The 12977-nt window shown below is 46.6% G+C and overlaps 1 protein-coding gene across 1 annotated transcript; it reads right to left on the reverse strand.

Annotated features, from left to right (window-relative positions):
* Window positions 1–1905: 1905 nt before the first annotated feature.
* Window positions 1906–4539, reverse strand: Rasl11a (RAS like family 11 member A). The gene is made up of 4 exons (XM_051205290.1): window positions 4329–4539; window positions 3999–4055; window positions 3790–3869; window positions 1906–2621 (listed from the first exon to the last, which is right to left on the reverse strand). The coding sequence occupies exons 1-4, from the start codon at window positions 4450–4452 to the stop codon at window positions 2154–2156; spliced, it is 729 nt and encodes a 242-aa protein (XP_051061247.1). The 5' UTR covers window positions 4453–4539; the 3' UTR covers window positions 1906–2153.
* Between the last annotated feature and the right edge of the window lie 8438 nt (window positions 4540–12977).

Raw genomic sequence — 12977 nt, forward strand, 5'->3', positions numbered from 1 at the left:
ATGACAAACTAAAGCAAAACACCTGCTATGATATGAGCATTAGCTGAATGAAACTGTTAGTATTCAAAGTCATAAAATGCAGTTGCTACCCTTGGGGGCATTCCCTCTTAACACGAGTGTTTCTAACACCACTGGGTTATACAGCATGGATAAGGAAACCTCCAAAAGGCAATCTGACATACAGCATATGACATGGGTCCTGGAAGGAAAGTTAGTAAGCCCTTACTTAGGGAAGGACTAAGTGAAAGTACACAAGACCTAGGGATAGTTTGTGTCAAGATGGGGAGGCATGGAAGAACCTGGAGTATACTGAGCAAAGCAGACTGTCCTGGGCCTTTGCATGCAGTGCCTGTAGAGGCCAGAAGAGGGCATCAGGTACCCCAAGACTTGGGTTACAGTCATGAGCTGCTTGCTGTATGGGTGCTGGGAATCAAACCCATGTCCTCTGGCAGAACAGCCAGTGAGCCAACTTGCTGAGCTGATTATCCAGCCCCTTGTCTGGTTTTGGATGTCAGGTCTAGAGAAAAGCCTTGATGGAGGCATGAGTGGACCTTTAGAGAAAAACAGCGCTGATAGACCCAGTGTACTCGTGAATGATGAGTGGAGGCATATAACTTTTAGATGATTCCAAACACATGCACATAGCTGCTTTACAATGTTTGTTTGAAGTGTGTCCCCTTCTCTTCCAGTGTAACTTCCAACCAGCAAGGTTCCATAAGCCTTGTCAGTTAGTGTCCCACTTACTGATTTCAACCTCTGGATTTTAAGATATGTATAAACTTGAGTGTAACAGCACCTTGAGAGCTGAAGTTGTGGGGGGGGGGGCGGCTCTGGAAGATCTACAGCTCAGGTTGCAACAGTGTTGTAGTCTCCAAGCCCTCACCAGGTGCTTCAACACCTGCAACTCCCTCCTCATTTGTCTCTGTGTCCATAGTGGTCCACAAGCCAGCATCTCCCCAAGAGGTACACAGGTAACGATGTGCCTCTGAGGCTCTGGAGGCTGTGGTGTTACTCAGCGCTAGATTGTAAGGCCCTGGGCTCAATCCCCAAGACCTCCCCAAACATGACACACCTCAAATGTCAATTATACTCTCCTTTTCCAGAAGCTTTTACCCTAGTAGTGGAGAAGACTCCAACAACATTGGTCCTTGCTCACCAGGAAGTCAATGTCCCTCAGCCACAGAGTGTGTTCACTGTGGAATTATGTCACATCACTCTCCCCCTCCGCATCTTTGGTTCATGAAATCATACTTTGGTCATCTTATTTCCATATACGGCTGAGGGTCTGGGATACAGGAAGGGAAGGAGGCCACTCCTGGATAGCTCACTTACTGACATAAAGAATGATTTTCTTCCCTCTTTGGACAGTGCTGGGGAATTGAACCACAGACCTTGAGCACAGTAAGCATGCATTTTACCACTGAGCTCTGTCGCCAGACACTGGTTTTATGACAGGGTTTCCACACATGGCTCAGGGGGGTCTGATACTTGTGTTTCTGCCTCAGGCTTCTGAGGGATAGGATCATGGGCATGTGCCAGAATCTAGGGCTTTTGTTTTCCAAAATATTCTGTAGTGAGGCTAAACTCTAATTTGTACAAATAAGTAGATAATAATGACAGTTCATAGCATTTTAGCATCAGTTCCCAACATACCACTCTGCTGGAAAACCAGTGTCAACTTCCTGACTGTGAAGATCTGCCCTAATTAAAGCTCTCCTATAGCTATGCAAACCCCTTTCCCTCCTCTGCATGCTTCTCTCTCCCAGAGCTGACTCCCTCCTCCTGCGTGACCCCCTCCCTGCTTCGAGACACCAATCAGAGTTCAGACTCAAGGCCAAGCACTGAGCACTTCTGGGCTCTCATGCAAGCAAGATCTCTATAAAAAGACATTCAGAAAACAAGGAATAGTATTGCCATTTTGCCTTTAATGGAAAAGTGGCTAACAGTTACAGTAAAAAAAAAAAAAAAAAAAAAATCCAACTTCTAGTCAATCATTGTTTGAATTTTCAGAAATACACATATACTTGAAAGCCAATAAAGTCGTTATAAAAATAAACTCTCAATATGTTTTAAAGGGGAAAGGCCCAGTCTTTGTGGCTGCACAAATGCATAATAATAATAATAATAAAAGTCACCAGTCTGTTTGAGGTGGGTCACCCCAGGGCAGAGGAGGCTTTTACTTTGGAGGACAGGGCCTGCCTGAAGCGCCTCTTCAGGTCCTGCATGTTGGGGGATCGAGGCCGGGGGATGATGGAGGCCCTCCTCCGCTCCCCACTGAGGCTGTGCAGCTTGCTCACTTCTTTGCAGAGATGTTGAAACACATCACAGACGTCTTCATAGTTTTCACTAGTGGAAATTTCAAGGAAGAGACTGCCCAGCTCGTTGGCTAGCTGAAGACCTTCATGTGTCTGCACCTGCCGGGCATGCAAGAGGTCTCCTTTGTTGCCCACGATGATGACAGGGACTTTTCCATCAGGGTGGACCTTCCGGATCTGCTGGTAAAGTGGCCGAATGGACTGATAGCTCTCATAGTCTGTTATGGAATAGACCAGCAGAAAGCCCTCGGCCCACTGCATGCACTTGGACAGAGAGTCCACCATTTGGCTGAGGTTGTCTTGGGCCTGAGGAAAACCAAAATGGAACCTGGTCAAAGAAGCTCAGACACAGCACTGGAGAAACCCTTGAAGGAATGCTAAATGCAGTTGTCAGGCTCTACCTCAATTCTTTCTGCAAGAGGCTTTGGACAGAGGAAGTCTCAGACCAATGCTCACCCTGGATTCCTTTCTGAGCAAGTATGGCTATACACTTCTAACCCCCAGCTCAACAGGCAGTCTTCAGTGAGCTCTGACAAGGATAATCACAGCCCAGAGTGGCTTAGTTTTCAGGGAACTAATTCATAACAAACAAAACTCTGGAAACACGCCAACATAAATATCTAATCCCAAGCCCATAAAAAATATTTTTAGCAGACAACTTCTTGAGAATGCTGCAGAAACGAATTCCTTTCTCTGAACTCTTGCACATGACCTTTCCTCCCTAGAAGGGCTGAGCAATTAGTAAGTTGCATTCCAGACTGATGGCCAAGAGGTTATCTGATTGCAATTACTGGCTTGGTGAAACAGCCCCTAACATTTTTGGCAGTCCTAACCAGGAAGCAGACCCTTTCCCTCCAGAATCCCACCTACTGCTTGCTTCTTTGATGTGATTCTGGGAATTGGACCCTAGACCGGCGCGTGAACGCTTACTACTGAGCTACATCCCCAGCGCTGCGCCCCCACCCCCTCCCATCCCCCACGTGCCAGCTTTTGTTTTTAAATTGTTCCTGGATATTCTCTAAAAGTGTTGATACCTGCCTAAGCAGTCCAGGCAATGATGGTCAGCCAGAGCTGCAAAAGAAACTACTGCTGAGGGGGTGGAGGATGGGGTGGGTGGCTCAGCCTGTAATCCCTACATTTGGGAGGCTGAGGCATCAAGGATTACAGTAAATCCAAATCAAGCCTGCACTACAAAGCAAGTGATAGGCCATCCAGGTCGACATAGCAAGACACAATCTTTAAAATAATTAATTAATTAAAAGTAGTGTTTAAGAGCAAACTAGTTCTAACTAACCAGTCCCTTCCCCCTTGGAGGGCATCCAACATCTCAACCCTCAGCTCACCTGTGACAGACAGCCCACACCTACACTTAAATGCGTATTAGACAAGCTGAGGCATCTCACTGGGACCCGGAGGCAATGCCTCAATGTTAGATGCCGCTGCACCACACACCCTTCTCACAGTCAGTCCTTACCTGGACGCCTCCCGGAGTGTCCTGGATCTGCAGTGATAGCTGGTCCCCCTCCACGTAGACGAGCCTCGAATACAGTTTGCCTGCACAACGAAGAGGAGTGTGCATTTGAGTTCTCGCGCTCTGGTGGCAAAGGAAAGAGAAAAGGAGGGGAGGGCGGACAGACAGACTCAAGCACAAAAGCCAAGGAACAGGAAGCCAGTATGACTAACCTGTGTTGGGTTCGTAGTCGCCGATAAATCTCTTCGTTAAGAAGCGCACAATCATTGCTAGAAAATGAAGTAGGAAAATCAACTGAAGAAGTGGGTCACGGGAACAGCTCGCTTTTCCCCAGGTTCCTGGGGATAAAGTGGCTTCCCCGTGGGATGTGTGGGATGTGAAGGTTGGGTTTGGAGCGAGCGACCCTCAACAGCCGCCAACCCCGTCCAGCGCTCAGGAATGGACTGCCAGAGAAAATAGGCGGGGGTCTTTCCACATCCCTGTATCCCTGCGGGTGGGAACCCCTGCTGTCGCAGGGCAGCGCGCTCCCTTGACCCACTCACCGCTTTTGCCCACACGACCCGCGCCTAGCACCGCCAGTTTGATGTCCTTGGGCAGGAGGTAGTCGGAGGAGGACTCGGGAATGGGAGCCAGCAGAAAGTGCCCAGACATGGTTGGCGGACGCATGGGCGCGTCCCGCGACCGCGCTGCAGGATAGCTTCACACAAGGCGGGATGCAGCCCGGCCAGTGAGTAGTCCCCAGATCACGGTTTTTAAAGAGCTCGGGGAGCCGGGAAGCCGCCTCTAGAACCTCCTATTCCCCGCCCCTTCCTGGAGTGGTGGGAGTAGTGTGCGCGCAGGGGACTGTCACCAGCGGGCGTGCGCACCTCCGGGCAGCCTGACGCGCTCTGCTTGCCCAGTTGCGCGCGGGTCCCAGCTTGTGGAGCCCAAGAGAGTCCTCGGCTCAAATTGTGCTTGCCGGTTGTGATGGTTCCCGCAGCGGCCAGCCTGGAGAGCGAACATTAGAGCTCAGCTGGGCCACCAGGAAGAACAAACAAAAGCCTGCAACTGGCTGGCTGTTTCTGGGACAATAGGAAGAAGAGATCCAATTTTTGTCAGAGTGCTGATGGGAAACGTGAAGTCGAGCTTCAGCACCCTGTAAACTGGATGTGCCACCACACCCAGTAGAGACAGGAGGGTCAAAAGTTCAAGGTCATCCTTGACTACATATAGGATTTCAGTTCAAGGCCAACTTGGACTACATGATACTGTCTCAAATATACATACATAAATAAATAAGTAAATAGTTTTTAAAAGGGGGGAGGTTACTGAGGGGTGACATCACCTTGGAAAAGGGTAGGGCCCAGGCAAGGCCCCTAATTTACTAATTTAGTATGAATCAAGGTAATTGCTGACACTTACCCGAGAACTCCTTTAGGGGGCAGTCGTGACCTACAACTCAGCATCCAAACCCAGGCAGCCCCTTTTCTGCTGCTGCAGGATGAAGTGACTCACTCAGACTCAGGGAGCTTGCTTCTGGCCTGATTCCCCCACGGTAAATACCACCATGTGCGCTTGGCTCCTGGATCTACTTCACTGTTCAAACATTTCCTGGTAGGTACGTGGTGAAATTTAGGATAGGGGGTGTGAGTAGGAGGAAGCAGGCACAGAAGATAAATATGGCTGGTTCTTGGATCCCACCATAACCAGCCAGAAAAAAGCCTTGCAGTCTCCTATAGTTTAGTCCCACCTGCCCAGCTGTCTACTGGACAGCCCCACTCTGACTCATTGCCTTTCTCATCCCAGTTTTATCAGCTAGCTTGCACAACATGACAAACCACAGTTTACAGTGTGACACTCAGGTCTGTTCTTAGGCCAGGTTTTGAAAGCCTGAGTGAGCTCTCTGAGGCTGTAGCTGAGAATTTACAAGCCCCAGGGAAATGACAGGCTAGACTGACAGACTCACTCACTGCTGGCTCCTCCAGGACGTTGGCAAGGCTTGCCCTTCGAGTGGCTGAGCACAGTTCCAACAGTGAGCGGAAGTGGTCAAGGCCTCTGGAGGCTGGGTGGCGCTAAGGCAGAACCCATCATTTGGTGCATTCTGTAACCAAAGCAAACCACAAGGCCAGCTTGAATTTAAGATGGGGATACCTGCCCCATCCCTTTAAAGACAGAGCAGCAAGTCATAGCAGAAAGGGCTAGCATGTAGGAAGTGACAGAGAATGGGTTGAGATTTGCTGTTGAAAATGCTAATGGATGAGCTGTACATAGCAAGTCGCCCAAGCCAGGACCTGCAACCTCTCCTATCACTTCCTTGGTATCACTGGTCAATCGTTCACTTCCTTGATTTCTTCTGCTCACATTTCTGAGTGTCTCCCTGCTTTCTCCATCCCTTCTTTCTCAACTGAAGACTATGGTGCTCCTTGTCAGCTAGAATAGATGGCATATCTGCTTACTTGCCACTCTCTTGAGGACACTGTGGAGCCACTGCCCGCATTGTTACCTCCATCTTAGCCTCTCAGTCTCAGCTGTCATTAAAGTTGGAATATTTGTTTGCTGTCTGTTCCCACAGGGAAGGAGTCCTACTATGAACCCTTTTCCCCAGCAAGCGGGGATACCTAAAGGGGCATGAAGTCCTCCAAAAAAAAAAAAAATACTCGCACACACACAGACATGCATACAGACACCACAAGCATGCACACACACCACAGGCATTCACACACATACACACACACACAGAGGCATGCACACATACCACAGACACACACATACACACAGAGGTATGCACACACACCACAGGATGGGCGTTGACTCCACTGTATGAAATGGAATGCCCAAAAGTCCTGTTTACATCTGCTGTTCTGATGCCCTTGGAAAAAGATGTTCTGAGAGACGCCTACCAGTGAAGCAGTACTGATTTTAATCTTTTCACAAAGTAATCATCTTCCCATAACTTTCAGTCTAATTAGAGAGACATGAAGCAGGGCTTTCCTCCCTACCTGGAGAAAAAGCTTGGGCACTGGGATACAAGACCAATTTAAGGAGCCACTAAGGAAGTGCTGCTCTCCAGAGCCTATTGAGAGGCTTTGTGGAGCTGGACTGATGCTTCTTGTAGTCTTTTGGACTCTCCCTAATGAACACAGATGATTTCTGTAGCATCAAGTCCTTAACCAGATAGAGAGGGAAGGGAGGACTACTTGTTTTTCCTCTTTAACTATGAAACTAAACAGTTCTTGGGGGTGGGGACATAGCTCAGCGGCAAAAATCTTTGCCTAGCACACCCCGGGGCTTGGGTTCTACCCTGAGTTCAGCATATAGCACTCGGGAAGTAAAAGCAGAAGAATCATAAATTCAAGGCTATCCTTGACTATGTAATAAGTTAGAGGCCATTCTGGGCCACATGAGGCCCCAGCTAAAAGAAAAAAAAATGTCTGGTGGTGTATGCCTTTAATCCCAGCACTTGGGATGCAGAGGCAGGCAGATATCTGTGATTTTGAGGCCAGTCTGGTCTGCAGAATAGCCTGTATAGCCTAGGACAGCTAGGGCTATACAGAGAAACCCTGTCCTGAAAAACAAACAAAAAGAAAAAGAAAAACTATACATTACATCTTAATAGCCAGAGAAGTTAAAACAAAGGAGAGCAATGATCCAAACCACTGACAATGAAGGTTGGAACTGGCACGGGGGATCCTCTTGGACTCTATTAACACCATGAAAACTGGAACACACTGAATGGAAGTTGGGCAAGGGATAATGCAATTGGTCACAAACTCCCTTAGCTTTTCCTGAGACAAAAATGCAGAATGTTCAAGAGAAAAAAAACTTGCCTTGATTTAAACTTGGGGCTATCATTTCACTCCAGTTACTATATTCCCTGCCCCTTAGTTTAAGACAGTGGTTCTCAACCTTCCCAATGTTGCATGTGACCCTTTAATACAGTTCCTCATGTTGTGGTGTCCCCAACTATGAAATTACTTTATTGCTACCTCATAACTGTACTTTTACTAGTATTATGAATCATAACATAGGTATCTGATATGCAGGATATCTGATGTGTGACCCCTGTGAAGGACCTTTCGACCTTCAAAGGGTTTGCAACCCACAGGTTGATAACCACTAGTTTAATGCCATTCAAAAAAAAAAAAAAAGATTCCATGGCCTGTTCTTTGCCTCCTGGTAATTAAGCTCCAGTTTGCATTTGCAGTGCACCTTGCTTGGAAGAGCTTGGAGTGTGTCTCCATTCTCCTGGGATAAGCTCCTCACATTTACAGATACACAAAATAACTTGACCCTTCACAGTGAAGACAATAAGCCACCATGCTGGAGAATTATAAATAGGCTATCCTGAATCAATGCCGCTTGGGTTCTATTTTGTTTCATACGTGTGTCTAGAGTTATGTAAAGCTGTGGTAACAGCTTCAGGCCAATGTAAAACAGGCACGCTGAATGGTTTTTACAAAGATAATAGGAGTGTGTGGGCATGAACACTCCACAAATCTGTGGGTGTCTAGAATGAGTGTGAAGGGCAGAATTTGCAAATAGCAAATAATATCGATTGGGCAAGTTATTAACTCTTTACCAGACAGATGAGAACTCAAATTCTAGCCCTTCGGTGAGATTTGCCCAGGGTCCCACTCTGGTTCCTGTAGGGTCCACCAACGCTTTACTCTGTCTTAAGTCCTTGATTACTGACTTTAAGGGAGCTTCAGAGGCTCTACCTGTGAACCTCTTCCCAGAAGGCGAAGCCAACTTCTGTCCTTTACCAACTCCCTCCATTACTTCAATCTGACCATCAGGGTAACTGAAAACCCTGTGATGGGTGGGGTACAGAACACAAAAGAACAGTTTACTCTGTGGGACCAGAGAATTGCATATCGGATACTCCTGCATGCCTTCAGATACTCCTGTAGCGAAAGACTTAATTCATCATTATAAAATACTTGTCTATAAAAAATGTTCAAATTTGATTTTCTATCAAATTTGTGTGGCAGAACAGAAGTCAATCTCAAGCGTTATTCCTTGTTGCTTTGCTACCTTGTTTTTGGAGGAATTTTTGATGTTGAGACAGGGTTTTTCTGTGTGGCCCTGGATGTCCTAAACCTCACTCTGTAGACTAGGCTGGCCTCAATCTCTGCCTCCTGAGTGCTGGGACTGAAGGCATGTGTCATGCCCTGTGTAATCTGCATTTTCAGCAGGTTCACAGGTGACATTGGTGCTGCTAGCTAGGGAACCAAAGAAAGCCACTCACGGTGGCCCCGAGGAGCCTGACTGACACGCCTGAGTAGAGCAGAAGCCCCTGGGAAGAAAACTGGTTGGCCCTGCCAAGCATTAAGGAAGGAGATTAAAAAAAAAAAAAAAAATTAATTTGAAAAGTCTCTAAATGTGTTAACTAGCAAGAATTTGGCAACCTCTGAGGACAGTTGCATCAGAATGGTGGAAGGTGGAAGCCAGATTTGTAGTGGGTCACCAGATTTAGTCACAAAAAGGACCAGGAAGGCATAGCAAAGACTACTGCTCAACTGCTAGCTTCCCAAGCCTGTAGGTTGAAGTCAGGGAAGCAGCAAGAGGAAAGGGACAAGATGCCAGGACCAGCTGGGTGTTGGTGGTGAACTTTAATCCCAGCACCCAAAAGGCAGAGGCAGGAGGATATCTGTGAGTTCGTCCAGCCAGTCTACAGAGCTAGTTCCAGGACAGGCTCCAAAGCTAGAGTAACCCTGTCTCAGGGGGTGAGGGGAGTGGGGGGGGGGGCAGAATAGTCAGTGACCATGTAGGGGCAGAAAAGCTGCAGGAACCACTCCATTACTGCCCAAGCCACCGCCCTCTTACTGAATCCTCAATAAATTATGGGGGGTTGGGCAGCCAGAAACAGACGCCTTGCCACCAACTGTCCTTTGTGTCCTTCTTTACATCCCTAGTGCCCTTTGCCTGGTCGCACACAAATATCTGTCTTCTGCAACTTCCAAGTTGTCATCACTTTCAGTGTCACACTGTCTTGTTTGCCCTCTTTCCATGGCAATAAGTATTTCTGAACCCAACAAGAGCCGCCTTGGTCCTGCCTCAACGAGATGATGGGACAGACGTAGTTGACTTCCTAGGGAAGGCCTTGCCCTCTCTGAGGAGCAAATGGGAGGTATGGGGGAGCAGGAGGAGAGGAGAGAGGGGGAACTGGGGTTGGAATATAAAAATAGATTAATAGTTTTTTTTTTTAAAAGAAGCTATAAATAAGTTGATTAAAAACTCAGACTGCCCAACAAAAAGATATATTGGGTCATAAGCACTATAAAAAATAAAGGAACAAAAAATGATAAAGGAGTTTGCTATTTTTATGGGCCATTAAGAGACAGTCTTGACAAAATCTGGGCAGAGGTTGACTATGGAAAGGGGACAAACCACAGGCATCTATGTAGGACAAACTTTCCAGCAAAGGAAACATCACCCACCAAAGCTTTGAAGAAGTATGTGCTTGGCATATCAAAGGCACAGCGAGGAGGGGAAATGGAACCAAATCCAAGCTCTGGGCTACATACAAGTCACACAAGGAAAATGTCAGAAAGCCACCGCTTGGGTGGAGAGTTTTGTAAGTCAGGGTCACTGTCAGGATATAAATGATATTCAAAACCATGATACCAAGTATCAGCTGGAAAATAAAGGTACTTCAACAATGGTCAGCAAGGGCCCCCAAACTGCAAAGATGAAAGGAAATAGAATCCAAACTCAGTAACAAAGAAGTACATTTTTTCCTACCAAATTTGCAGTCTTAAAAAGCCATGCTGGTAAAAGCCATTAGAGAGTTTTTTTTTTTTTTTTCTTTTCCCTCTCAGGTCAGGGTTTCTCTATGCAGCTATGACTGTCCTGGAACTAGCTGTGTAGAACAGGCTGGCCTCCAACTCAGAGAGATCTGCCTGCTTCTGCCTCCCTAGTGATGATATTGTATTAAAGGCATCAGCCTAGCCTGGCTTTTTTTTTTTTTACTTATGGGTTTTTTTCTGCATGTTATGTGTCCATGTGTCCAATATACTCAGTGGCCAGAAGAGGGCATTGGATCCCTCAAACTAGAGCTAAATGGTCCTGAGACACTATGCGGATGCTGGGAACTGAACCTTGTCCTCTGCAAGAGCAGCCATTTCTTTTAACCATGGAGCCATCTCTGTAGTCCCACTTGCCAATATAAGTCAAGCATCAGCAAATGATTCTTTTACCCAGAATTATGAAGAAGCCTATCTTTAAAAATTATGCTTGGCCATTTGTGTTTTAGAAAATTGTGCTGTACACCAAATAGAATTTTCTAAATAGGTGCCCTTAAAATAATAGTGGTCGTAATCTAGTGGTCCTCAGCCTGTGGGCTGCATATCAGATATTTACAATTCATAACATTAGCAGAGCAATAATTTTATGGTTGGGTCACCACAACATGAGGAAGGATACTGAAGGGTCACAGCATTAGGAAGGTTGAGAACCCCTGCTAATCACTTCTGCTGGTAGTTGCTCCTTTCCTCACTGACATTAGCCTTCCTGAAGGGAGGTTTCTCCTCGGGTCAGGGTGTAAGTTAGACTGTAAGTGTACAAGGACTTTTGGACATTGTTCTTTCTGGCCCTGTGCCATGTTAACTGACAAAGCAACAGAAGGTGAAGACTGCAGGACTTTCTGGGAAAGTACAGAGCACTTCACATCAGATTTGACAATCCCAAATATTCACACACAGAACAGTAACCAGACTTCAGAGAAACACTAGTTTTTCAAAGCTTAGCAGAAGTGAGACCAAACACACAGAGACTTTATAGTAAGAGTCCCCAGTTTCACAACCCAGGAAACCTAGGTAACAAAGAGGACCCTAAGAGACATACATGGATCTGCCTAGGAAGGGTAAAGAGACAAAGTCTCCTGAGTAAATTGGGAACGTGGTGGGTAGGGGGTAGGGTGAGAGGGGGTTAAGAGGGAAGAGGAATGGAGAAAAATGTATACCTTAGTGAGAAAAAAAAAAAAAGTCCTCAGTTTGGCTGGGTGGTGATGGCACAGACCTTTAGTGGAAGTCAGATTCAGTGTCACAATGGGTACTGGAACTCATCATCCTGTTTTTTTGTTTTTCCTTAGACAGGATTTCTCTGTGCAACAGCTCTGTAGACCAGACTGGCCTCAAACTCACTGAAATCCACCTGCCTCTATGTGTCCTGTCTCCCCCCCTCCCCCATGCTAGAATTAAAGGTGTGTACCACCATGGATCGGCTTGGCACAGAACTTTGACCCTAATACTCAGGAGGCAGATCTCTGTAAATGTGAGGCCAGCCTGATCTACAAAGTTTAAGTTCCCGGACAGCCAGGGTTATACAGAGAACACCTGCCTCAAAAAAAAAAAAAAAAAAAGTCGTTATTTGTAAGACCACTCACTCATACATACTAGCTATGGGAGTGCAGCCTGCACACAGGACTCAGGCTGTGAAGGCAATTTTGGAGCATCACAGCATCAGGGCTCAGTGTTGCCAGCGTCTTGCAGTTTACTTACACATAAAGCATGGCAGTCCTCACATCTCAACGGTGTCATGAGGATGAAATAGCATACCCTAAGAGACTATCAAGAACATTGGTACTATTGTCAATATAAGAAAAAGGCAGATAACATCAAGTTATTCAGGGGATGGTGGCCTGACAGGAAGACCAAGAACTTGCCTTGCTTGCCCAGAGCCAGGTACTGATGTTGTGTGTAAGTGGAGTGCCACAACCTAGGTGCACTGCACTCACCTACCTTAACAGCAAACAAGAACTCCACCCCAATTCCCAAAGCCCTGAGAACTAGATTGTTTTGGTACATGGTGTCACTATATAGGCTTGGCTGGCCTTGAACAGCCTGCTTCTGCATCACAGGGAAGTATGCAGGAGCCACAGCAGCCAGCTGGGACTAGATTTTAAAGTAATTTGTTTAGGATGGAATGCTGGAGAGCTATTTGGCACTCAAAGAAAACAGTCCATAGCTGACAGCCCAAGGGGTTGGATGTTTCTAAAGTTAACAGAAACTGGCACTGAAGAATCTGCTGAAAACTGTATAAACAAGCCCCACAAGTGTGACACAGACCATAGTGCCCATGAGCCCAAAGAGTAAAGCTAAGACCAGAGCAGAACCCTAGCAGCTGCTATAAAACTATTTGCTCTTAAAAATTGTCACCAAAAAGGGGTCAAAGATCTAAATTAACTCAGACAGAATCCCATTTGGGGACTG

This window comes from Phodopus roborovskii, unplaced genomic scaffold (assembly GCF_943737965.1).
Source record: "Phodopus roborovskii unplaced genomic scaffold, PHOROB, whole genome shotgun sequence".
NCBI classification, from domain to species: Eukaryota; Metazoa; Chordata; class Mammalia; order Rodentia; family Cricetidae; genus Phodopus; species Phodopus roborovskii.